Source organism: Lutjanus erythropterus, chromosome 2 (genome assembly GCF_056507025.1).
Source record: "Lutjanus erythropterus isolate fLutEry1 chromosome 2, fLutEry1.hap2, whole genome shotgun sequence".
Taxonomy (NCBI): domain Eukaryota; kingdom Metazoa; phylum Chordata; class Actinopteri; order Lutjaniformes; family Lutjanidae; genus Lutjanus; species Lutjanus erythropterus.
In genome coordinates, this window is record NC_139318.1 from 15,609,418 (window position 1) to 15,633,517 (window position 24,100).

The 24,100-nt window shown below is 38.4% G+C and overlaps 3 protein-coding genes across 3 annotated transcripts; 2 read left to right on the forward strand and 1 right to left on the reverse strand.

Moving 5' to 3' along the window:
* Positions 1-1,646: 1,646 nt before the first annotated feature.
* zbtb49 (zinc finger and BTB domain containing 49) lies at positions 1,647-8,631 on the reverse strand. The gene is made up of 8 exons (XM_084729507.1): positions 8,504-8,631; positions 7,917-8,116; positions 5,629-6,758; positions 5,503-5,549; positions 5,336-5,409; positions 4,104-4,186; positions 3,734-3,895; positions 1,647-2,933 (listed from the first exon to the last, which is right to left on the reverse strand). Exons 2-8 carry the CDS (start codon positions 8,066-8,068, stop codon positions 2,203-2,205), a joined length of 2,379 nt encoding a protein of 792 aa, XP_084585633.1. The 5' UTR covers positions 8,069-8,116; positions 8,504-8,631; the 3' UTR covers positions 1,647-2,202.
* A 142-nt stretch (positions 8,632-8,773) lies between these two features.
* lyar (Ly1 antibody reactive homolog (mouse)) lies at positions 8,774-13,248 on the forward strand. The gene is made up of 8 exons (XM_084729536.1): positions 8,774-9,245; positions 9,405-9,519; positions 10,364-10,471; positions 10,624-10,704; positions 10,942-11,275; positions 11,500-11,553; positions 12,727-12,812; positions 12,969-13,248. The coding sequence occupies exons 1-8, from the start codon at positions 9,124-9,126 to the stop codon at positions 13,104-13,106; spliced, it is 1,038 nt and encodes a 345-aa protein (XP_084585662.1). The 5' UTR covers positions 8,774-9,123; the 3' UTR covers positions 13,107-13,248.
* A 3,773-nt stretch (positions 13,249-17,021) lies between these two features.
* Positions 17,022-23,611, forward strand: tmem128 (transmembrane protein 128). The gene is made up of 5 exons (XM_084729548.1): positions 17,022-17,192; positions 18,400-18,532; positions 18,674-18,835; positions 20,711-20,819; positions 22,964-23,611. Exons 1-4 carry the CDS (start codon positions 17,093-17,095, stop codon positions 20,808-20,810), a joined length of 495 nt encoding a protein of 164 aa, XP_084585674.1. The 5' UTR covers positions 17,022-17,092; the 3' UTR covers positions 20,811-20,819; positions 22,964-23,611.
* The last annotated feature ends 489 nt before the right edge of the window (positions 23,612-24,100 follow it).

Below are 24,100 nucleotides of genomic sequence, written 5' to 3' on the forward strand. Positions count from 1 at the left end.
CTGTTTACACGTCTCACAGGCTGCAGTGATGCTGCACAATGTTTACTGGTGCACAGTGTTAGCTGGGTGTGGTGTATGTGTGAATGTCACTTGTGACAGCTATTTCACCAACATACTCAGTCTCCATAAAAAAAACAGATCCATGTCATAAGCAATGTTTATGCCTTCAGGCACTTGGTCAGGGAAGACAGGCGTTACATAACACATCTATGTATATGACCCCATAAAATGTGTCAGTTTTAGCTTTGGAGTCCTGCAAGAGAGGATTTGAGGTATATTTTACACATCCAGGTGTGACCTGAGGTTTTCTGCCAAAATGTCCTTGATACATCCCATCTCTATGGCTCCTGGATTCTAGCTCCCTCTGTAGTCTGTTTACAGCACAACACTTTACATGGACAGATTGCTCAGGAAAGTCCTTTATAATAAACCTATGGATGTAACTCTTTTCTGTCCAATACACAATATAACATGATTAACACAAGGTAAAGAGCTGTTTAAAAGACCTTACCAGTGAACATCATGAGCTCAAACTGATTAAAACCTCTTACATACACAGTTAACCTGATGGTTATGACTGATTGTTACTACAATTTTCTCAATACAAATAAAAAATATGCTCTAAAGCTAAATACATAGAACAGAAAGTACATTTAACTTTTACTTTTAAATAACTCAATTGAAGTTAAAATAATTTTATTTTAATGTGAATACAGTTTCCTTTAAAGGAAACAAGTGGGGTTGTATGAGGTACTTATCTATAGTTGTTGTATTTCCTGAAGTAGATGTTGGCTGGTACGTCCCCAGTTTGGTGTACATTACATTTAAAATATTTTTACTGTTTCACCATGCCATCAGATTGCCTTTTCCCACAGGAAACCACCACCATATAAGCCAAATATGACTTTCTCTATATCAGCCAGACTCTAGCAAAATCAGTAATCTAACTTCACAGAATGTGGGAGTTGCTGGACTTCCGCTGCCTCAATCCGTTAGTTTGAGGTTACACAGTACGACAAACTAACCAATCAAGACATCAGTGGACCAGCAACTCCTGTGATCTGTGAGGTAAAAACACTGAGTCTAGTTGGTTTGGAGAGAGTGAGTTTTGGAGTATATAACAGCAGTTTCCAATCAGAAAAGGTTGTATTACAGCATGGCAAAGCAGTGAAAATATTCCAAATATAGTGTTCACTTAATCTGATATTGTTTTTTTTTTTTTTTGGTGGCCCTTTTTTAAGGTGGCTAAAATACATTTTGCTGCTGACCCCATTCACAACAGTAAAATGTTTGGCTCCCTACCACTGCTTCTCCAAACTAGGAGCATACAGAATACCATCTACTGTGGTTGATACACTGACTAGAAGTACCTCATACAACCCCCCATCAAATAATTCAAACCATTCCTTTACTATATGACAAGCCTCATATTGATCTTGTGCAATGGTGATGTGATCAGTGATTCAGAAAAGTGTAAATCCTACCTTATCATGACCTCATGACTGTATAAAAAAAAAACATTTTTTGAAAAGGCCAAACAGTTATGCCATCAAATAAACAAAAATGGACTTAAAGAAACATAACAGAAATATAAAAACTGTGTCAAGAAATGTTTTCCATTAAATAAAAGTGACATATTCATTAAACAGGGTCGTGTACATCTTTTATTCTTATATGAATATATACTACATCGAGATCTGACACTGATAGTTGAAAATAGGTCTGCGTGTTTACATCTTAAAGTGCAGTGCAATATATACAAACACGCCAAAAAAGCATCATCCTTGGAAGCTTTGAGAGCAGCAAAACAGCAGTTTCCATCCTTCTACTGTAAGACAAAAGTACATTTCTGATTCCTTTAATTTACGAAACATCAGGAAGCACTTTCATCATCACATTTGCTTCATTGGAGGAGCAAGCATTTTTGCATGACCAATCATGAGCCAGGTGGTAACAATGGACCTTTTTCACAGCAACCATTTTGACATGAAATATCAGGGTAAAATACTAATGATACTAATTAAGGTTACAGTCCTACACTTAATGGGATGGGACTTTAATTAGTTTCATTGCTGACACCAATGTTTACCCTACTATTTCATAAATATGGCTGCCAAGAAAAAAGTCTATCAAAATCAACTTAGTAAACATCAGTGCTCTGTACTGACTGTGCTGTGCTTATCTGAAGAAGATGAAAACATTTCAATGATCCATATCATTATCATTCTGCAGAGTTTTCATTGCCAGGCCCCACAGAGTCACACTGGAGATAAACTGGCCCTCACTGGACCTGTAGGAGCCACTACTAGGCCTGCTGGAAGAAGTGAGAGAACTGCAGTGATTGTCTGTGGGAGGCAGGTAGGGCCTCCCCATCAGCCCTCTGCCCATCTCCACTGACATGTTCCCGTTCTCCATGTACGGACCGTAAACAGCCTCCTGAGACAGGTGGGGTTTGGACAGCTTCATGTGGTCTGTGCCAGTTCTCTCCTGGTGGCTGGAGGAGAGGAGGTGATGGGGTACAAGTGAGCGCAGCTCTGGAAGAGGGGTGGGGGTAGAAGCTGGACTGAGCTGCATGCTGGGAGGCGGAGTCTCTATATGTGGTGTTGGTTGTGGTGGTGAAGGAGGAGGGGGTGAGGGTTTCTCTAACTGATGGGGCATCATGTTGGGGAAATGCTGCTCACTGGCTGTGGCAGGAGGTTTACTGTTGCTGATGGGTTTTGGGAACGAGGACTCTCCATCTGAGCCACGAGGTGGGTCAGGGTTGTCTGCGACTGGGCTGTCGGCTGGAGCTCCCTTGCAGTGCATGTTGCTGTGCCTCCTCAGCATGGCAGAGCGGGTGAAGCTTTTCCCACAGGCATTACATATGTAGGGTTTCTCACCAGTGTGTGACCGTATGTGACGCTGCAGGTCCCCTGAGCCAATGAAGCACTTCCCTGCATGAATTAAGAATACATATTTAGAGCATTAGATGTAGTACATAGTGAGGCTTTTTTTGTACATATATATAGTTTATTGATTTCCATTTTATCCCAACCCATGCAGGACAGTCTTCAACATATAGCAGTGACAAGCTGCTCTACCAAGTGTGTGAAGGAAAGATATTACAGGTCCTTCCTTCCTCCTGCTGTCAGACTTTATAAATCAACATTGCTCCCAGTAGACCACGGCCACTAAAACTCACTAATTCACTGCAATATTTAAGTATACCAATCTGTGTAACATCAATATTTCACTCAAACTGTGCAATATCTAAATTTCCTATCTGCAATAGTGTTAACTCAACTATCAGGTCTTTTTCTTGTTTATATTGTTCTTATTGTTTTCTCTTAATTATATCTTGCTTGTTTACTTATTCATTATATCTTGATGCTGCTGTAACACTGCAAATTTCCCTATTGTGGGATTAATAAAGGAGAATCTTATTTTGGTTAAATTTATTTGATTAAGATGTGATTTTTTTTTATTATTGCAACTATTACTTTCATTATCAATTTATCTGCCAATTATTTTCTTGGTTAATCATTTGGTCTGTAAAATATCAGAAAATAGTTTAATTATATAATAATTATAGTATAATTTAGTAAAGCCCAAGGTGATGTCATCAAAATGATAATTTTGTCCAACCAAAAGACCAGAACCTGAAGACTTATATGACATGCATGTAAGATAAAGTCCCAGAGTGTGTTATTTAACTATGTCTATAGTGGAATCAATGTGAATAACACTTCCTTACCACAGGTGGCACAGCTGTGTGGTTTTTCCCCAGCATGGCGAGCCTTGTGCTTCAGAAGCTTTCTGTGCGTGTTGAAGGATTTTCCACACTGGTCACATATGAATGTCTTGTCTGTCGCGTGAGTCCTCTTGTGCTCCTTGAGATTACTCAAGTTGTTAAAGCCTGAGCAACAAGAGAAATAGAGTGAATAAAACAGCAGTCTTACAAACACAAAATCTGTCACAATTTTGCAGCTGGGTCTGTGAATTACACTACTTTCAATCAACTGTAAAAGTTAAACTTTAGAAAAGAAAAAAATAGGTAAGAACTAGATATAGATGGATTATGGACATAATTAAAATAATCTCTTCTGTTTAGAGCAGTCATTTACCTCGACCACATATATCACAGAGATGTGGTTTCTCTCCTGTGTGGACCACTTTGTGACGATGGACATCCCCTGATGCTGTAAAGCTGGAAAACACAGATGAATACTCAATGTATACACAACTGTAAGGATTATTGAGGCTGTGTAATGTAGAGGAAAAATCATGTTGCTGGGGCCTAAACTCAAATATAGTCTTACACTTTACTTTAAGGGGTGTGCTTAAGACTCTTATTACACTATTATAAACATGTCATGACACCTGTCATGGACAGCCATTGAGACCGACGGTGGCCAGTTTGGCGACAGGAAATACAGTACCAGGATGGATTTCTTTCTGAGTTTGGCTCATGGCACCCTGGGGCTGAGTCAGCTAATTAGCCTGCTAGCTCTACGGCTAACTAAGACAACTAGCTAAAGTCAGGTACAAATAATAGCAGACAGCAGTCAGCCTACTTAAGCTACAAGTAAACTAGCTAACTGCTATCTGTCTATAAAGTAACTATGTAACCTAAATCACCTTGGTACTGTACACTTTTGTCAAACTGGCCCTATAACAATTAAAGCCATCTTTATGACAAGTCCAATATGTTACCACTTTACTTGAGGTTACGGAAAATATTCATGACACTCCTATGATGGTTTTATGACAGCCAATGTCAAAACTAACCACATAGGACAGTTTAATGTGATGCTAAAACATGAAGCTAAACAGTTTCTTTACAGGTGATCATGTCAAGTTGTCATGACAAAGACATTTTTATCTTGGTTAATGTCAAGTTGTCATAACAAAGACATTGTTGGCATGATTAATATCAAGTTGTCATGACAATATCCTCAATCAATATCACCTTTGCATTAAAAATTACATAACTGACAAAATTACACTTAATGGCAACAGTCATAAACATTCATAAAGACTCCTTCATGTTCATGACAGGTGTCATAACATGGTTATTACAGTGTAATAATCTTATGCACACCCTTTCAAATAAACTGTTACTGTATATTCTAATTCAGGTATTACATTATCACCACAAATTCCTTATTGTCGCCTCAACATGTAAGTTAAAGATAGTATTATAAATATGTAATATTGTTATTGGTAACTTTTGTAACTATCAAGTATTTTTTCTTTGTAAAGGGAGACACAGAAAGATACAATCAGCAGCAAACTGGCAAAAAATACCTACACAGAAATGTCAGTGAGGAAAATGGATACATGGAAGGTACTTTACCTTTTACCACATAACTCACAGATGTACGGTTTCTCTCCAGAATGTCGTCGCAAATGTGTCTGTAAATTCCCAGCCTGTAAAATAAAATCAGTTAATGTAGAAATCTCAAAATAACATTCCCAATTAAAATTAAGAGTGTCAAATCCGAAAAATACACAAGATGATACCTGTGAGAAGTTTCTTCCACAGACATTACACTGAAAAGGCTTCTCACCTGGAACGAAACAATCATTACTGAATCATTACTGAAATATGTACACCATGTGTGATTATAAGGCAGTTATAGTAAATACCAGTATGTGAGCGCTTGTGCAGCTCTAGGTTGCTCGGGTGTTTGAAGATCTTCCCACACACTTCACAACAATACTGCTTGTGTCCAGTCTGCTGGGGTGGCTCTGGCACACTCTTCAGATTTTGCTCTTCTTGGTTCACAGGTGGGGGACTGGGAAGTTGTGCATCTGCTGCCGTCTCTGTAACCTCCTCTGTGTTTGTGTTAAGGCCCTCAGCAGGAGCTACTGAAGCTTCAGTCTGGACCACAGACTCTTCTTGGTGACTCTCTTTGGGACAGCTAAGGACAGGCTCACTGACTGATTCAGCAAACATCTCCTCCAAAGCCTTCTGAGACCGGAGGTAGTTGTATTTCTTCAGGTACACTGCCTTCTTTGGGCGCACTGGCTTGTTCAGCATTGAGTCTGCAGAGTTAGAGTTGGGGGTATTTAAATTATCTGAGGGGGTTAAAGAAGAGACAGGGTTCTTTTCAGCTGCCACAGATGTGCAGGGAGGACTGGGCTGAACTGTGTTTCCCGAGCACACAGGGGTATGGCTGCCTCCTTGGCTGACCCCTAGCTGACACTGCTGCTGCTCCTCTGCTACCACCAATGGGCCTGGGCCTTGATTTGATGCTGCACTATTAGTCTGAAGTGCACTTTGTTTGAAATACTGCTTACTGTAGAAGTTACGGAGCTTGTAGCCGTGGACGAGCTGTTTTTCAACAGGCGCCTGAGTGGTGCTTCCTGCCTCACAATTCGAGTTGCTATTAGGCACAGAAACAGGCATCCTTTTGCTGTGGTCCACATCACTGTTGAAGCCAGGCCGCTGGGTGTCAGAGGGACAGTGGAGGTCAACATCGTGCGGAAGACTGCTCCCCAAGAGGCAGTCGTGCTCTGAGCTCAGCATGCCTGGGAGAGAAAATGACGGGATTTCCACTGGTGGAGGACAAGGCTTGAGGAAAGCATTACACATGCTTTGAATGTTTGGAACCTGCAAACACTGAGCGATCTCCAGGAGTGCTTGGACGTTATCTTGGTTGATGTCAAGATGGGAGGTGTACATGTAGTCCAGTACTTGGCCAATGCCACTGACATCCTGGATGACCAAGTTGAACACCTCATTCTTCTGACTTGGGGAATTTTGGAATAAAGACCTGGAAAGATCAAAGGAGTACTTTTAACACGGTGTTACTCTAAAACAGGAGTGTGAGTACTACCTCAATACTAAAGACAGAAATATTACACAGATTCAATGATGTTTTCATTGATGTGTCATTACATCATAAGAAAAAATTTTGGTATGTTTCATGTGGGTATCCAGACAGTGTTGATGGTAAATGTAGTCAATTGAGGTAATAAATTTCTCAAAATTAGTGTTTTGTGCTGCATCCAGTGATGTCACAGTACCCATGTTTCCATCGCAGGAACTTTCCCCAGGGACTAGGAAGCTTTGAGGAGCTCAGTGCATTTCTACCACTAGGACCAGGGTCTAAATTAAGTTCCTGGGACATTATTTTACACCTCCCTGTAGGAGGATATAAAACATTCAAAAAATACAGGAATTTTGGGGGTGGGGCTTATAGCACTAAAGATTTCTGACTGGTTGAGTACTTGGAGCATTTTATTTGAGCTGCCATTTTTAAAAGTCTGCAGCAGTTTTTTTTTTTTCATTGTGCTTTCATGCATTAACATGGATTGGCAGAAGAAAGCATACAACAGATAGACTAACAACTGAGTCCAAATGGTTTGTACAAATGCAGATATCTGTCTATTGCTTTATATGTTGTTGTTGTATAGTTGCATGCGAAACAGCAGTTCCTTCTCATTCATCAGCGGACTGATTTACCTGATCTTTGCAGGTCTATAGAGCACAGTGGAGACAAAGACAACAGGGGACTGAAGGAAACTTTTTGTTCTTAAAAAGTAGTTCCTGGGATGACATATTCCTGGTTCTCTGGGTGGAAACATGGCCAGTGATGTTGGTGGTGTCACCTCAGACTTATAGTCAACACATCTGCGTAGCTGGGGGCATACTGAATAAGTCTCATCTTCTTGCCTAATGCCATGTTTTGGCCAACAAAGTAATAACACAACATGGGTGTGGGCATAAGAAGCTTGTGTGCAATGCATTCTCATACATCTAAGCATTGTTGGCATGGCTCTGTGAGCAAGAGAACTCATCTTTCTTGATCAACATAGCACACACTAAGGAATTATTGCTTCAGTTTACTGCATTTACAATCAACTCTGACTTAAGTTCCACACAGAAAGTTGCAAATTTTCCCTTTAAATATATAAAGACATAAAGGCACCTGAAATAGGAGCTGAAAGCAGCCAAGACATTTTTGTGAGCTTTGAAGCAGACGCCTTTGACCACCAACATGCAGTCACAGAGCAGCCCCTGAATCCTCTGCTCCTGGAGCTGTTGCAGCAGGTAGGAGCTGTGGCTTGACAGGGTGTCCATGGTCACTCAGCTGCTGGACCACTCATCTCCAACCCCTCCATCAAAAACCTAGCCAAGGCGACATATGTCAAGAATAACATTAGTAAGGAGATATTAATTATTTCTATGGTTAGCTAGTCCTTGAAATGCAAACAGATTCAAAGTGATATAAGCCAGTGCTGGCAACAATTTTAATATGGTAATACATTGTGTATAATTCAACAACCGCGCAGAATCCAATGTGTCTGTGCTACGAGACCACCCATGCAAAAATTGGACGAAAACGGCTAACGAGCTAACTACAAAGCTATGCTAACCAAACACAGCGGTGAGTGTTGAGAATCGGTGCATCCCTCAAGAATGACATTTTCAACCGGCAACGTAAGTCTTAATTATTGTTAATTCGTTGACGTTTGTAATAAAAGATGAACACAAACCTGTATCTGAAATGCCCACCTTTTATTTGGATGATGGGTCACTTTTCGAGTGTAAAACGTCACCTCACTTCCTGGTACAACCAGTATTTCGCGCCCCCAAAACATGAAGCAGATAGTATTATTATTCGGATCATATAAAGACTTAGAACCAGTTATAGCATTATATGTTTTGATATATCAAGTCTCAAGTAAGTAGTCGCCATGCTGAAAGCTATTTTATTTAGCCGTTACATGATTTGTTTATAACCTTAGCGGAACTTGTTGTCTGTTGCATTTTCATACGGAAGACTTTTAATGTAGCTACGGAACGTTGCCGTGGTCACGTGTGTTTTGAAAAGTTTACACGCATGGACCAGAGACTGAACCAGTTTAACAAAACGGTTCACCGCGTTCATACGCTTAAATCCTCTGCTACTTGCGGACATTGTTTTATTTCAATTTGCTAGCTGCGGGTAACCATAGCTACCTTTCTTTGGCTAACGTTAGGTTGTAGCAGCGCTGTGGACGGTTGAGTCCTGCTTTCGCAGTAGGATTTGACCGATTTCGGTTAATACGCTAGTACCGTTGGTATTCTGTAAGCAACATTCGGTTGAATCAAAGTTACCGTTACAACATAGTCAAAGAGACGTGTCGTTCAAAATGGTGTTCTTCACCTGCAACGGCTGTGGTGAGTCCCTGAAAAAAGCTCAGGTGGATAAACATGTGAACATGTGCCGAGGCTGTGAGGTCCTGTCCTGCATCGACTGCGGTAAAGACTTCTGGTAAGTTAATGTCCGAGAGTCTACTGTCTTCTTATTTTCGGTTAAGCTAACGTTAGCCAGATAAACGCTCAGCGTTAGGCACGAGTCTCACAGTATTCCATAACGTTATGTGCAATTTTAGTTAGCTAACGTTAACTCTTCTCTGTATATTTTAACAAGGGGTAATGACTACAAGGACCACAATAAATGTATCAGTGAAGATCAGAAGTATGGAGGCAAAGGCTACGAGGCTAAGGCAAACAAAGGAGACGTGAAACAGCAGCAATGGCTTCAGGTAAACTGCAGCGAAACGATGCTCATGGATGTTAAAGGGACAGTTCACCCAAAAATCTAACCTAGCTAAAATATTTCTTCTTCATCTTTGAGGTTGTACAGCAGTGAGCGACCATTATGTTGCATTACTGCCTCCATCTGGCTTTAACCACCCACTTCTCCTAACTTCTGTAGGCATATGATCATAATTTGTCTTTCCTTTGAATATTACCTGAAAAAAGGACATTCTCAACTGTCCCCCATTCCTGACATTTGCCATGGTGGACAGTTGGATGTTTTCCTAGCTATGATATAGTGTCCCATTCAAATGGCAGCCCCCAATTCATAACCTACCAATGATTACTTGTTCTTTCATGTTGATCCAATTAATTCTTAACCTTCCTACTTTATTTTGTATTTAATTTTATAAGTATCCTCCTTTGGTTTTGATGTCCCAGTATGGTTGCCATTGTTTGATTACTTCCCCCCAAACTATGCTCTCCCTTCCAATTTGGAAAATTTCATATTCATTTCCACATACTCTCCCCCAACCACTTCATTGACTAGCTTTTTTATTTTTTTATTTGCTGGGATTCCTGGACATATCTTTCTTCTGGTCTCCAGTGCTATTTATCCATCTTAATTGTTTTGGACATTTGAGCACCACAAGCTGACTTCCATCTAGTTCATTATATTTGAGAAAAGGCAGACATGTCTTCGTCTGATATCTCCAAAACACAGCAACTTACATCAAAATAATCTAGGTAGAAAAATATGTATTTTTAATTTTGGGTTCAACTGTCCCTTAAAATTCTTTCTCTGCCCGGAAAGAGTTTTTTTTAACTTGATATTTCTTTCTCCTGCAGAGAGTCCATGAAGCCATGAACAAACCTGGAGTCAGTGCAAAGCTAAAGGGTGTACTCCAACAAGTCAGTGCGTATGACAACGTCCCAAGGAAGAAGGCCAAGTTCCAGGTTGGCATTTCGTCCGTCTGCACTAAAATCTTTTATGTTTTATTGATCACATGGTGTGATGATGATTTGTGTCCTCCTTGTTGTGTGCATGTGTGTGGGGGGCTTGCATGCTTGAACTAATCCATCTCCATTCTTACGGTATCTTTCCGTAGAACTGGATGAGAAACAGTCTTAAAATAGGTATCACCAGTCTACAGGATGAAGTGTGGGACATCCTCGCTGCAGCCGACAATGTAAGTTACACCGCTTAAAGGTTACTTTAATTATTGTTGTCTGTTTGACTGCTTCCCTGTGCATATCATTCACTGTCAGCACAGAGCAGGTATGGTGAAAAGCCAGTAGGGATGCACCAGTAGCACTTTTTTGAGACCATGTACAAGTATTTATATTTGGGAACTTTCCGATACGTAGTACCAATATGAGTACCATTTTCCTTCTGCCCCCCCCCCCCCCACCCACCAATCTAACAGCCTCCAGAGGCCCCCCAGAAAACTAAAGAAGCTGAACAGACAGTGCCTGAAGTCGAAATGGATACTAATGGAAATGAAAAGCAGAACGGCCATCCGGATGCTGAGAAGAAGAGGAAACTGAACAAACAGGAGCGTAAAGAGGCCCGTCAGCAGAAGAATCGGAAGGCTTCTAAAGGTGCTGAAAAAACAGTTACACAGGAGCCAGAAGAAGACCAGGCACACAAAAAGAAAAAAAAGGACAGAAAGAGAAAGCGTGACTATGAGGAAGATGGAGATGAAGAGCAGAACGGGTGCGGTGCTGAGGATGAGACATCCAGCAAGAAAACAAAGTCAAGTAAGTCAATTTCAATTTCAGTCTTAACTACTGTGTATTATTATTATTAGTAGTAGTGCAATTTTCTGTCTTTTAATGAAAACCCTTTTCTACGCATCACTGATATTAAAGTATTGAGTGGCTAAATGCTTGTATAAGCAGATTTGCAAAGATTGTTTGGTCAACAATACGTTCTTATGTCTTTCTAAATATGGAAAAAAAAAAAATCCTCTTTCTTCTCTTAGTTGAACAAGCAGAAATGGAGACAGAGGAGACTGAGGTCCAAGCAGCTCCCAAAGGTAAGATGGTTCACTTCACGGGGTTGCCACTCTTTTGTAATTAAACATTTCAGGGGCGTTCCAAGTACTTTTCGGGGACAAATTGTGTCAAAAATAGCGGGCAGTAATTCATACAGATGCTCACATACGCCAGTCTAACCCAGCACAGTACTAACACAAATATTTGAATGGTTTACCTTATATAGATGGCAGTAGAAATTTAAGGCCAGGCACCACCCATGAATAAGGGGGAAAAATTCTTTTATTTCTTCAGGATGAAACTTTTCCGATTTATAAAAGAATACTTAATCAAATACAATACTTTTTGTGTTATGACTCTTAAACAAACTCAATAAATTAGGTATTATCTCATTAAATATATGCCAGTTTGCATATATCAGAACTTTTATTCTCACACTAGTGTCCTCAATAATGAAATAGGTGGTAAGGGTCAAATAAGTCAACACATTTTTTATGTTGTAAACAGGGCTGCAGTATATGTTAAAAAAAAAAAAGTAAAGCGATTATTCTGACTGAAATTGCAGAATTTTAATTTTCACTGGAAAAAGGAGATTAAAATCATGATGCTGTAACATTTGTCAGGGTCTGTACAAAACAAACATTTTTTCTTACATCTGGAGAACAAGATTTGTATTCCAGGGCATCTCTACAGCACTACAGCACTTCATTATAATGTTGTTTTGTCAGGCACTTCCTTTATCAAAAGATTGCAGCTTCTGCAACTTGGATATTACACTTGGCCAGAATGCAGTTTTGAACATTTTGCAATTAATTTTGCAAACCCTGTTAGAAAACATGTCATATATGGTGAAAATCACAATTTTTTGACATTTTTTTTAAACATAAAATTCCTTATGAAATGAAAATAGGGAACACAGATCGATATGTAAAATATGACCTCTATACATATTACAGATCTGGAGATTTCTAGTTTTGAGTGTAAGCAAAAAAAAATTTCTTTTTAATCAAAGAACTTAAAAGTCCTTTCTATACTTACAGCAACTCTGCTACAGTACATGACTTTGATTGACATCTTCAAGAAAATAAATAATGGTGTATAAAAATAAAGCCACAAGGGGTCAGTGTTGCTTCTTCTGTTGATGGTGAGGAACCGACCCCTGTAGACATTCCCCCCTACTAGCAGATGATTTCTCTCTCTGATTTAACTTTCAGGCAAATTCAACTGGAAGGGAAATATCAAGGCGGTACTGAGAGAAGCACCTGACCAAGAACTGCCAGTAAAGAAGCTCAGGAAGAAGGTGAGGCCCAGAGTGTTTTAGCAGCTCTGGAGTGTAGTTCTTTGCCATTTGACTTCTAAAACAAGCATGTTGTTCTTGTAAATATTTGAAAACTGAAGCGGTCTTTCAATATGTATATGTTTAATATGATGTTAAGAATGTTTTCCTCTTTTACAGGTTTTGGCAGCATACTACTCTTTCACTGGTGAAGCAAATTTTAAAAAAGAGGAGGATGTACTAGCACTTTTCAACAAGAAGATACACAAGAATCCCAAATTCAGAGTCCTGAAAGAGCGAGTTAAACTTGTAAACTAGAGCTGTTCATCTCATTCATCGAGCACGAAATGTATGTTGTTCATAGACTTTTAAAATTTAAACGCTGTTGTTGTCTGTCATCCACCCTGGGTGTTTTTCTACAGATGACATAATCTCAAAGATTAAACAATTTTATAACTGATTTACGTGTCCTGTTCCTGTTAAATAATTTTACAGACTGCAGCAGCCTAGTCAGCACAAGGACTTTTACAAATTACCTTACAAAGTGTCTGTGTTGTTTAATGTATAAAATGACAATTGTGACAGACGGCTGCTCTGTTCCACATTCCAAGCCCCACGGTAAGGCTGGGAAATGGCACCTTATCTGTGGGATTGGATGTTGGAGTGGGGGAAGGGAAACGGGAGAGGTGCACCTGAGGTGAATTTGACTCTCACACGGGACGAAGCTAATGCACATTCCTCGGCACCCCGAACGGGGTTCACTTGGCCAGGGACACAGAAGCTCCATAGAAGCAAGACGCTTGGTGTCAGCCTCAGGTGAAGTTTTAATGCTGTCTGATTTTCCACCGCTAGAATGAGCAGCCTCTTTACCCTGTACACACATACACACACTCACACACACAGGAGGAGCTACAGGAGGAAATCTGCCCAGCTTTATGAAGCTCTGCTAATCCCAGCAGGTTTAACACAGATGCTCATTCATCACACTGCTTACCTGTAATTGTATATTGCATACTTTGGGTATTAGTCAAGCTGTTACTCAAGTTTGCTAGTATTAAAATTGTGTTTTCTAGTTCGGAGTTGGACTCAATACTGCTCACTGCTTTTGATTTAAACCAGACCCCACAGGATAAAACTGAAAGTAAGCCTGCCTTTACTGCTGCAAACAACAGGTCAACATTTTATTTCTGTTATTAAATATCGAAGGATTAATTGTGTGGCCATACATTATGCTTTATATGGAAGAGTTTGATCCCTTTCCTTTGAGCTTACTGGTAGCTATAACTTTGTCAACAATGTAATTTTCAAGTAATTGAGTATGGTGGGTAAGCAAATGTAATTTCTAAAAGAAGATTTATTTTTTCTAACAAATTAAAATGTTCATGAAGTGTTGTTCATTTTTAATACACTCAGGGGTGTGACTTATTCTGCTTAAGTTTGCTAAACTGGGCCAAACCTGAGATTGATGTTGTGTATCCTACATTATTCAGCCAGTTTGCTGACTCTGTGATCCTCTACTTGCACTGCTGTTGCCTTATGCATGAGAATTTACAGTTACTCCATGGCTAATGTTAGCAAAGCTTGATTGATTAAGCTGTTCTACAACTCCAATTCCCAACAAGTTGTGTAAAACATGAATAAAAACAAAATACAATACAGTGATTTGATTTTATATGATTTTGAACTTTTCAGCCTATACTCAGTTGAATATAGTACAAAGATATTAAATGTTCAAACTGATTTCCTTCAGGGTCTGGGTCCATGTTGTATTTTGTGCTTCATAATGCACCATACTTTTTCAATGGAAGACACGTCTTGACTGCAGGAAGGTCAGTCTAGTACTCAAACTCTAATACAAAGCCACGCTGTTGTAACACATGCAGAATGTGTGCATATGTTGTTCCTAAACCTTTCGGCATTAATGAGGCCTTCACAGACGTGACAGTTACCCATGATGCCTTGGGCAATAACACAGCCCCATACATCAGAGATGCTGGTAACAATCTTGAAGGTCATCTTTAGCCCAGAGGTCATGGTGTCAACGATTTCTGAAAACAATCTGGAATGTAGACTCATCAGACCACCACACTCTTTTCCACTTTGTGGCAGTTCATCTCAGATGAGCTTAGGCCCCAGCGAAATCAGCAGTGTTTCTGGATTTTGTTGATATATGGCTTTCACTTTGCCTCGTAGAGTCTTAACTTGCATTTGTAGATGCAGTAACAAACTGTAGTATCCTTTGTTCAATATATGGGATTTTAATGCAGTGTCACCTGAGGGGTCAAAGGTCACAGGCATTCAGTGCTGGTTTTTGGCCTTTCTCCTGATGTGAAGAGATTTCTCTGGATTCCCTGAGTCTTGTAATGATATTATAGATTACAGATGGTGTGATCTGTAAATTTCTTGGATCTTTGTGTTGAGAAACGTTCTTAAATGATTTGCCCATGCAGTTTTTTTTTTTGTTTTTTTTTTACAAAATAGTGAACCTCACCCCATCCATGCTTGTGAATGACTAGACTTTTCAAAGATGCCCCTTTTTGCAAACCTTTACCAATTAACCCGTTTACCTGTGGAATGGTGTTTTTTGAGCATTTCAAATCTTTCCCAGTCTTTTGTTGCCCCATCACAACTTTTTTGAAACATGTTACAGGCATCAAATTCGGAATGTGTGTATATTTACATAAAGCATTCAAGTTTATCAGTTTGAACTTCAAATATCTTGTATTTTTACTGTATTCAATTAAATGTCAGTCATGTCATTACACAGAAAGCAATGTAGAGCAATGAGTACACAGATTGTAAACTGCCTGTGCTATTCTAGAGAGGTAAACACAATCAGGTATTTCTTCTTTCGTCGATTAACCAGACGTCTAAAGGATAGCATAACAGAATAGACGGTGACATTTTTATCCAATGCTTCTGCACAGGAACAAATGTGTGGTCATAGTAAAATAGCAACAGAGATTGAGAAAAATGTGAAATTGTGACTGTTTGCTTCAGATTAAGTGGTACCAACCAACAATAAAGTATTATTCACTTTTCTTCACTGCACATGCCCTGTCTGAGTTTTCGATTGAGAGTGAAATGGGACAAGGGTATCAGCAGTGTCAGATTCTTGCCAGCGCCGTGTAAAAGTATACATTCAAGATAAACTTTGGAATACAGCCAGCTACTATGCATTCTGCAGTTTATGAGAGATGGGAGCAAAAGTGCCCTGTCAGACTCTCTTCTTCAAATATCCTCAGTTACCCTTTAGAGTGTAGGCCTCTATTTTGCTGCCAAACTGGTGGTCCAGCTGACTTAATGCTGTTTCTGTTGAGATGGTTTATGTGGAGGATGTACACAGACTTGTGTTATACTGTACCTACTTTTAACTATCTCAAGTAATTGCTTCATACATGGTTTTCTTTAGTAGGAAATGGATAATGAACCAAATTTTTATTTATTTATTTTTCACAAAAGTTTGATGTGGGGCTTTCACAATATCAAATTCTTTAATTACTATTGTGACAAAAAGAATTAATCATAATAATATTACGATTTCTATAAAAAAAAAAAGCTACAGTATGTTTAAGAAGCACTACATTACTTACACAATATTATATGTTGATTATTTACATGATATCAGTGTTTAATGTTTTTCAATACTGGTACATCTCAACACCCCTAGATTAATGTAGATATGTTTGATGCAACAATAATTCAGTGTGCTCATACTGTAAATATATACAAATATAAAAGTCAAATTTATAATAAATTGAAGGATTAAAATTAATTGAAAATATGCAATGTCTTTAAATGCAAAAGTAACATTTTTTAAAGATGTCAAATACTCAAGTTCCTCAATTTAATCTATTGAAATAAAAAATGTTTATCTGATGGTTTTTGGTTGTTAAGTAGCCTTAACGGTTATTCTTAATGCAAAAAAAAAAACTACAATTGTCGCTTTCAAATGCGTCATAAAAAAAAGCGACTCCGCCTGTGTCTAACGGAACAAGAAGGGAACCCTGGATATGTAAAACTATCGCGAGATTTGTACGCGTTGTTCATTCATTGTGTGCGTTGTACTGGCTAATTCTGATTTATAGTATAGCAACGATGTGGTCAACACCTGAGTAGGGTTAGGAACAAAAACACCTGGTTAGGATTAAACAAAGATTGTGGTTTGGATTAAAATGATAACTCTCGCGAGATTTTTCGCAGGTCTGGGGTAACTATGCAACCACGACCGTGTTTAACAGGAAGTGTCTTCTTCAAATCACTAGTTAGCCTTTAGAGCTAGTGTATATTATAGCATAAACAAAATGCTGAATGATAGTGAGCTCGCAACGTTGCGGAATAGATTTAAGAGAGATGCGGAGTTTCTAATGCAAACAACGACGTCGGGTGACGAAGATGAAAAGAGTAAGCTTCAGAAACACGCTGACTAATGTTACTTGCCACATTTAACAAGTTTTCTGACATAGCTAACCGTTAAGACCTGGCGTTAACGACAACCAGTGACATAAAATAAATAATATTTACAGTCACTTTTATATTAAACACAATGGTATATAACGTTAGTGTAGCTCTGGTTTGGGCACATCATTTCTCTAAGTGCTGGTGGTATAACAGCTGTCAAACAAGCACAGCTTTGGTAACCTGAGCAAACATTAGCGTTTAAAAAAAGTAGCTAAGTATGAATTTAAAAAAAGTGTGTTGAATGGCCAGCTTATACTCCAAGGATAAACTTAAACAACTTGGCGTTTTTCTTTAATAAAAGGATAGCGGAAAAAATCTGCAATTTAGGGGGTTGTAGACAGCTTGTGCAGTGGACAATTGTCCAACTTTGAGGCCTTCACTGGCAGAATCCCAGCAATTCTTGATTGTTTTGACTGAGAGCAAACGCTGTGTCAGCTCAGCAACATAATACAGGGAAACTCTACTCCTACACTGTCCCCAATCCAGGGGTCATCTCTTTGCCGGTGTAAACCGATAAGTGTAATATAAGCAACAGACAAACATTTGTCAGGTGGTCATCCCTTTTTTATTAATGGCTGTGTATATTCCACTTAACATACCATCAGTGGACCTTCTGGCAAAAGTATCTTGTATATCTTGTATCCAAGATGGACCACTGGGCATAACTTTTATTAAAAGATGTAGGCCAACTACTTGTTTAGGGCATTGAGTTCATTGTGAACTCTGCACAGAGTAGAGCAGCATGCTGAAGCACTTCAGCAGCCAACAACAGGCTCTGATACATTTAATCAACCAGTAAATTATAGAGATTAATAGCTCTCTGAGAAGGAAGATTATTTCAAAGAAAGATATCCATTTCACCTCAAAAGCTTCTTAAATCTGGAAGGTGAGGATTTAGCACATTCTATTAAGGCAAGAGAAATCTCATACTTGGTAGTGAATTCTATACCAGCCATACTGTAACCCTTTCAGTGTCTATTATGTAGTATTCTGTTTTCTTTAAGTCATGCAGTGTGTTAGCGTTGAATGGTATCACTACTTTAATTGCTAGATGTCTGAAATTTAAACTTTTCTAAAGACCTGATCTAAACCTAAAGAACACATAAAATGAAATGTTTTTCAAATTGTTTATTTTTCTATAACCTTTCAGGTCAGGAGGAAAAAGATGCTAAACCACTCCCTCGCATTAATAGACACTCCATTTTCTGGATCATGGCATCTATAGGTGTAACCTATTATGTGGATTTCCTCCATAACATCATGGAGAATGATGATATCAAAAGGTAAGTAAGTTGTGAGGAAGACACAAGCTCTTATTTCAGAGCTCATTTAATTGTTCTCTATTCCCAACATTATAAATACTAAAAAGTAAAGTCTTAACAGATTGTCTTCAGGCCTTAAATATTTTTTTTTCCTTTTCCCAGTTGGTGGTTCAATGTGGGTCTGATACTACTCGGGATCTGCCTGTCTCTGGCCATGTTCTGCATTGTGTACCTGGAGTGGTTCAAAGGCATCCAACACTACGACCAGGAGTACCCTGCCATTCCTCCCATCACCACTGCAGCCTTTATTGCTGCATCCTGCAGGTAAGACAGCAAAATAAATAAACTACAAACTGTCTTAGTGTGCTGAAATTCTTCCAATTTCATAAAAACAGGTGAACTAGAGCAGTATTTTGTCAGTTAAATCTGGCTGACATCTTGGCTGCTCAATAAGAAGATTCATACCTTTCTTTCAGTTCATTGTCACATTAAACTCCTGTATCAGCCTACATGAGTCTCATGGTTTAGCCTTCCTCACATTTGAATGCCACCTGTAATGAATGAAAATATCACATTTCCACACGGTCAGAGAAAGTAACAGTGCGTCCTGCTGTAGTTCAGGTATAAAATCCCCACACAACTCAGAGCATCTTTCCTGCGGGGTGCTGACAACGCTGTCAGCCACTGTCCTGTGACACTTGCCCTCCGTTTCTGTCACCCATCTCTGCTTCAATCGCAGTTAGTTTTGTGGTTTGTGCTGATTTTGACTCAGTTTGTAAAGTTTACAACCTCCCATGCTCATGCATTGCTCTGTATACAGTGATGCCACCAACCAACCACTCTGCATCAGTTTCACTTTCTCTCATCAGTTAACCCCCAGCACATGTTGTCATGTAGATTTTCCTTTTTTTCAAGTGCACAGAATTTATAAGTGTTCTAACTGTTATTGTAAAGCGCAGTGACTGGCTAATAAAACCCTACAAAGTGACAGCTTGACCCCCTTAACTTTCAGAGGCCAGCCGTACTTCACTTCTTTAGTACTTCATTTAGAAAAAACTTTATAAGAAAACAAGGTAGACTGTACCTCTCCTTGAATGAGTTAACACTTTGAAATTCTTTGGGGACATGGTGAGAGGTGAGACAAATATCTGTCCAATTAGTAACTAAAGACTGTAGCACAGAAATGACAGACATGTGTTAGAGGTAGTACATAAACAGAGATGGCAAGTCATAGTTTTTTCCACCAGAGAAAATGCCCCACAATTTGAAGAGTTATCATCCAAGATATTTTAGTTTACCTGTATATGTAGAGAATCGGATTATATCTAATTATTAACCAATAAAGCTCTCTTCCCAGAAACTCAGATACTATTCACACATTATTTACACTTGTACAAATCCATTTCTCATTATATCACTGACGATCAGGACAGACTCATTAGGTAAGAGTGATCACTATCTAAAGCAGTATGAGGTGAGACCTTTACCCTTTTGTATTTGTAGCAGTACCTGGTCATTTTATCTCTCTCATATTGTCTGTGGTTGATGAGGGTCTGATTGATATGGGTGATAATTATGAATGCAAATGGATTGATGGATCACATGTGAATTTAAATTGCCTTGCTAGTTTGTGCATTAATCTTTCATGGCTGGTTAATGCTGCGTTTTTTATCTTTGACACCATAAGTCTCATCGGTTACATTGATGGGCCACTTAGCTTTCTTTGTCCTGTGGTTAGCTGATGCCTTCTTAACTCCATGATGAAAATCAGGGCTTAAATCCTGTAGTTTGAACTGTGCATAATTCAAGTTGTTTCAATCATGAACCCATTTCCATATGAATCTGTGGTGAATGAAGTTAATGATTAGACTAGAACAGGAAGCTTGTCAAATGCAAAACATTTGAACGCTGCTTCAGAAAGAATGCTAAGCATGAACTGGTTTTGGGTGGAATAAATTTGTATGTTCTCACATCCGCTGAGTGTTTATTTGTTTTCTTAGCAGTACTTGAAAAGAAAAAAAAATCAAAATTCACCATCTTAAAATTCCTGGCATTATACAGCCTCCCACAGTCTGCCTCTGCAGCGGCTGTGACAACATGACAGTGTAGGAGACAACTGTATAGAATTCATTTGTTCTGGTTGATCAGTGCTAGTTCAAATTGTGCACATTTGTCAGTGTTATTTTACTTGTCTTGCAGCTTCAACATGGCACTATGGCCAGTGTGGTCCTTCTTCACTCCGCTCATCCTCTTCACACAGTTCATGGGTGTGGTCATGTTCATCTCTTTGCTTGGATGAACGTGACAGGTGAGGAAGATGCACTGTCATTTTAATTTTCACCAAATGTGTTTTTACTGAGATCAATAACACTGTTTTTGGCCTTAAATTGTGAACATTTTAACATCTAAGTTAAATCTGATGTCATTAAACATTACATACTTAATAACAATGTTTCATACTTGAAGAATTTGAACTTTACAGCATCTTGTTAACCATGGTAGTTGACAGCTGTATTTAAACTAAACTTTTATCAATACAGAATCAAAACACACCTTCCATAATCTTTAGACACTCCAACATCAAAATCAAACACACACGTATATAATATAATATAATATAATATAATATAATATAATATAATATAATATAATATAATATAATATAATATAATGCCTTCAGTCCACACACATCTCACCTTTGAGACATATTTAACATCACATGCACTTAGCACAGCAGCCAGCATTTTAAACACATTCAGCCACACATTCAAAATCAGCAGTATTTATCTTAGGAACGTACATTGCTTACTCTGTGATTATGCAAATTACTGTTCATTCATATTGTAGCTTTAGAATATTTAGAAATAAAAATAGAAAATGCTGAATTTGATTAATTCTGAAATAAAATCAGAATAAAAATATACAGCAGAATTTGTAAGGTCGAAGATAAGTGAGTACACTGTCCAATGACAGCAATGGTGGCAAGATGGCCAATCACATTCCTTCCTCGTGTTTAGGCAGAATTCTGCCTCATGCACATATTTTAAAAACATAGTTAGTATTTTGCTTGTCTACCATTGCATTGATCTAATAGTTTGTTAGTGCTATTGTGTGACTTCTGTGATTTAAAGAGTAGGTTTGGATTCACCAAAGTGAAAACATGCATACATACATACACACTGTAGGTAATAGACTTGACTTTGAATAAGTACCTCAAACCACCCCACTTCAAATAATCCAAGCTATTCCGTTACTCATGCTGTTCTTCATCTGCCTCAAGTTTAACTATGCTCTGCGTATAACAAAGAGTCAAAGGGAGAACATTTTAATACAGTATGTAAAATATATAGGTGTAATTTATGCAATACAAAACAGAAAAATGAGCCGTAACACAAGATAACTATTTAGACTCACGTGGTTAGCGACAGACCATTTTCACAGCAGCCATATTAATATGAAATAAAAAGATAAGCACAGGGGTTATCAATACTAATTAAAAGCACAATATCTAAGTTCTGCCACTGAGGTCGTAGTTTGATTACTTCTTTCCTCACTCTTTGATGTATCCTATGTTTTATTGGAAGTTGTAGCAATTAGTGTCTAGCAGGAAGCACACTGTTGTCTTGAATAAATTACAGAATTCTCTGGATTTGACCATTGTTGGGATAATTTAGGTACACAGCCCAACTAAATGCATAACAGGTCTAGCATTTTTAGGTTAGGGATGGGTAGATACTTTTTCATGTCCGATACTGATACAGATAGTGCAACCATGAGTCGATGCGGACACCTATCCCATACTGTCTTTTTATCATATTGATGCCCTTTTCTTAACTTAGCCATCTAAAAAAACATTCTCAAACCGTGAAACAAATATTCCACTTCAATTACTTTTTTTTAATTTAAACTAGATTTTTGATTATTTTTTTCAGCATTCAAACATGCATATTTAAAGTAAATGTATGTATTACTTGTGACACAGTAAGTTTAGTCAGGCCTAAGCATTTATGTGATACTTTAAGATAATGGATTGTATTGGATTACATCCTTTCTTCTTTTCCAATATTTGATCCAGTGACTTTGACCAGTATCAGTATCGGGCCGATACCAATATTGAGTATCAGATTGGTTCATCCCTATTTTACACAATTTAATGCAGAACTGTTACATAATGTGGCTTTAAGGTCCTGTTCCATTTAATGCAGCAGAGCCTTTCCAGTGAGCCAACATGCACAATATCAGTACACTGACTGTTTGACCTGAATTGAATGAAATCTTAATTAGTATCATTGGTAACATCTGTGTTTACTCTGCTATTTCATGTCAAAGTGGCTGCTGTGAAAAGGGTCTTTAGTGGCCTAAATTTCGTTTCAATCTTATCTGCCTCATTGCTCTTGTTCCTCTGCCCCGGCCGACCTCTGCTCTGTCACACCGTCCTGTCGCCTGTTGTAGACCGGCAGCAGGAACAGACTGATCTAGTCGTGAGAATATCAGACACTTCAACTGAAACAACACAGCTGCTGTCATTCACTGTGGATGCTTTTTAGGTCAGCATCACAGGATTGCTGTGTTGCTGAGTGTTAAACCATCTCACTGACAACTCTGTCAAGACGTGTGATGCATTGTGGTCAGTGTTTGACAAACAGCACTTATGATTTTGACTGTAATGAATGTGTAACGTTTTGAGAACATCCCTTTTGCACGTTGGACATTTTGACTCGTTCTTGTAGGAAAAGCTGTTACATAACAACAAATGTTAGTAACATTAACAATGAGTCTCTTCTATGTTAAACAACAACACCAGGACCCTGAAACTGAAGCAGCTAAATGAAATTTAGCCATTTTTTAAATATACACCTGCTTATCCTACTGGAACATGATAAAAGTTGTCTGAAAAAGATTTGTGTGCTTTTGTGCTTATCTGTAGAAATGTGTAACATATGTGAGTGAGTAAGAAAGTTCCACCATTTATAACTGTTGTAATGAAACCAACAAAGTTGTCAAATTATTTTTTTCTTAAGCAGTTTGTTTTGAAGAATGTTAAGACTTCTACTCATATTCTGTATTTTTTCCTTAATAAACTTTTATAACTTACTAAAATCGTTGTCAGTTCTTTAAAGCAGAACCGTGTCTAATTCCATTATTTAAAAACTGGTGCAAAATGCAAAGTTGGACCTGAGACTGTGATGAAAACATCTCTTAAATCCAGAAACTTGGTACAACTTGATTAAAATCTCATTGTGCCCAAGATGACACTTCTCAAATTGATCACATTTCATTTTTTCATTTTATTTTGCACTTTCAGACCTGTTACACATATTAAGTACAATAAGAACATAGTTTATACACGTCCAATCTCATGTGATCCAACACAGTATCCCTTCCATAAATCTTATCCTTGGGAATCTTGATCAGTTTTTTGAGAGATGTTGATACCGTTACGATTGGTGGAACGGACTAAAGTCTGTTTCTAATTTTTGTCCACTCCTCTTTACATAAATTAATAACAGCACTCCTCAGTATAATGTATTACTTTACACTAATAAAGGTAAAGTTGTATTTAGAAAGCGTAATTCTAATATGGCTAAC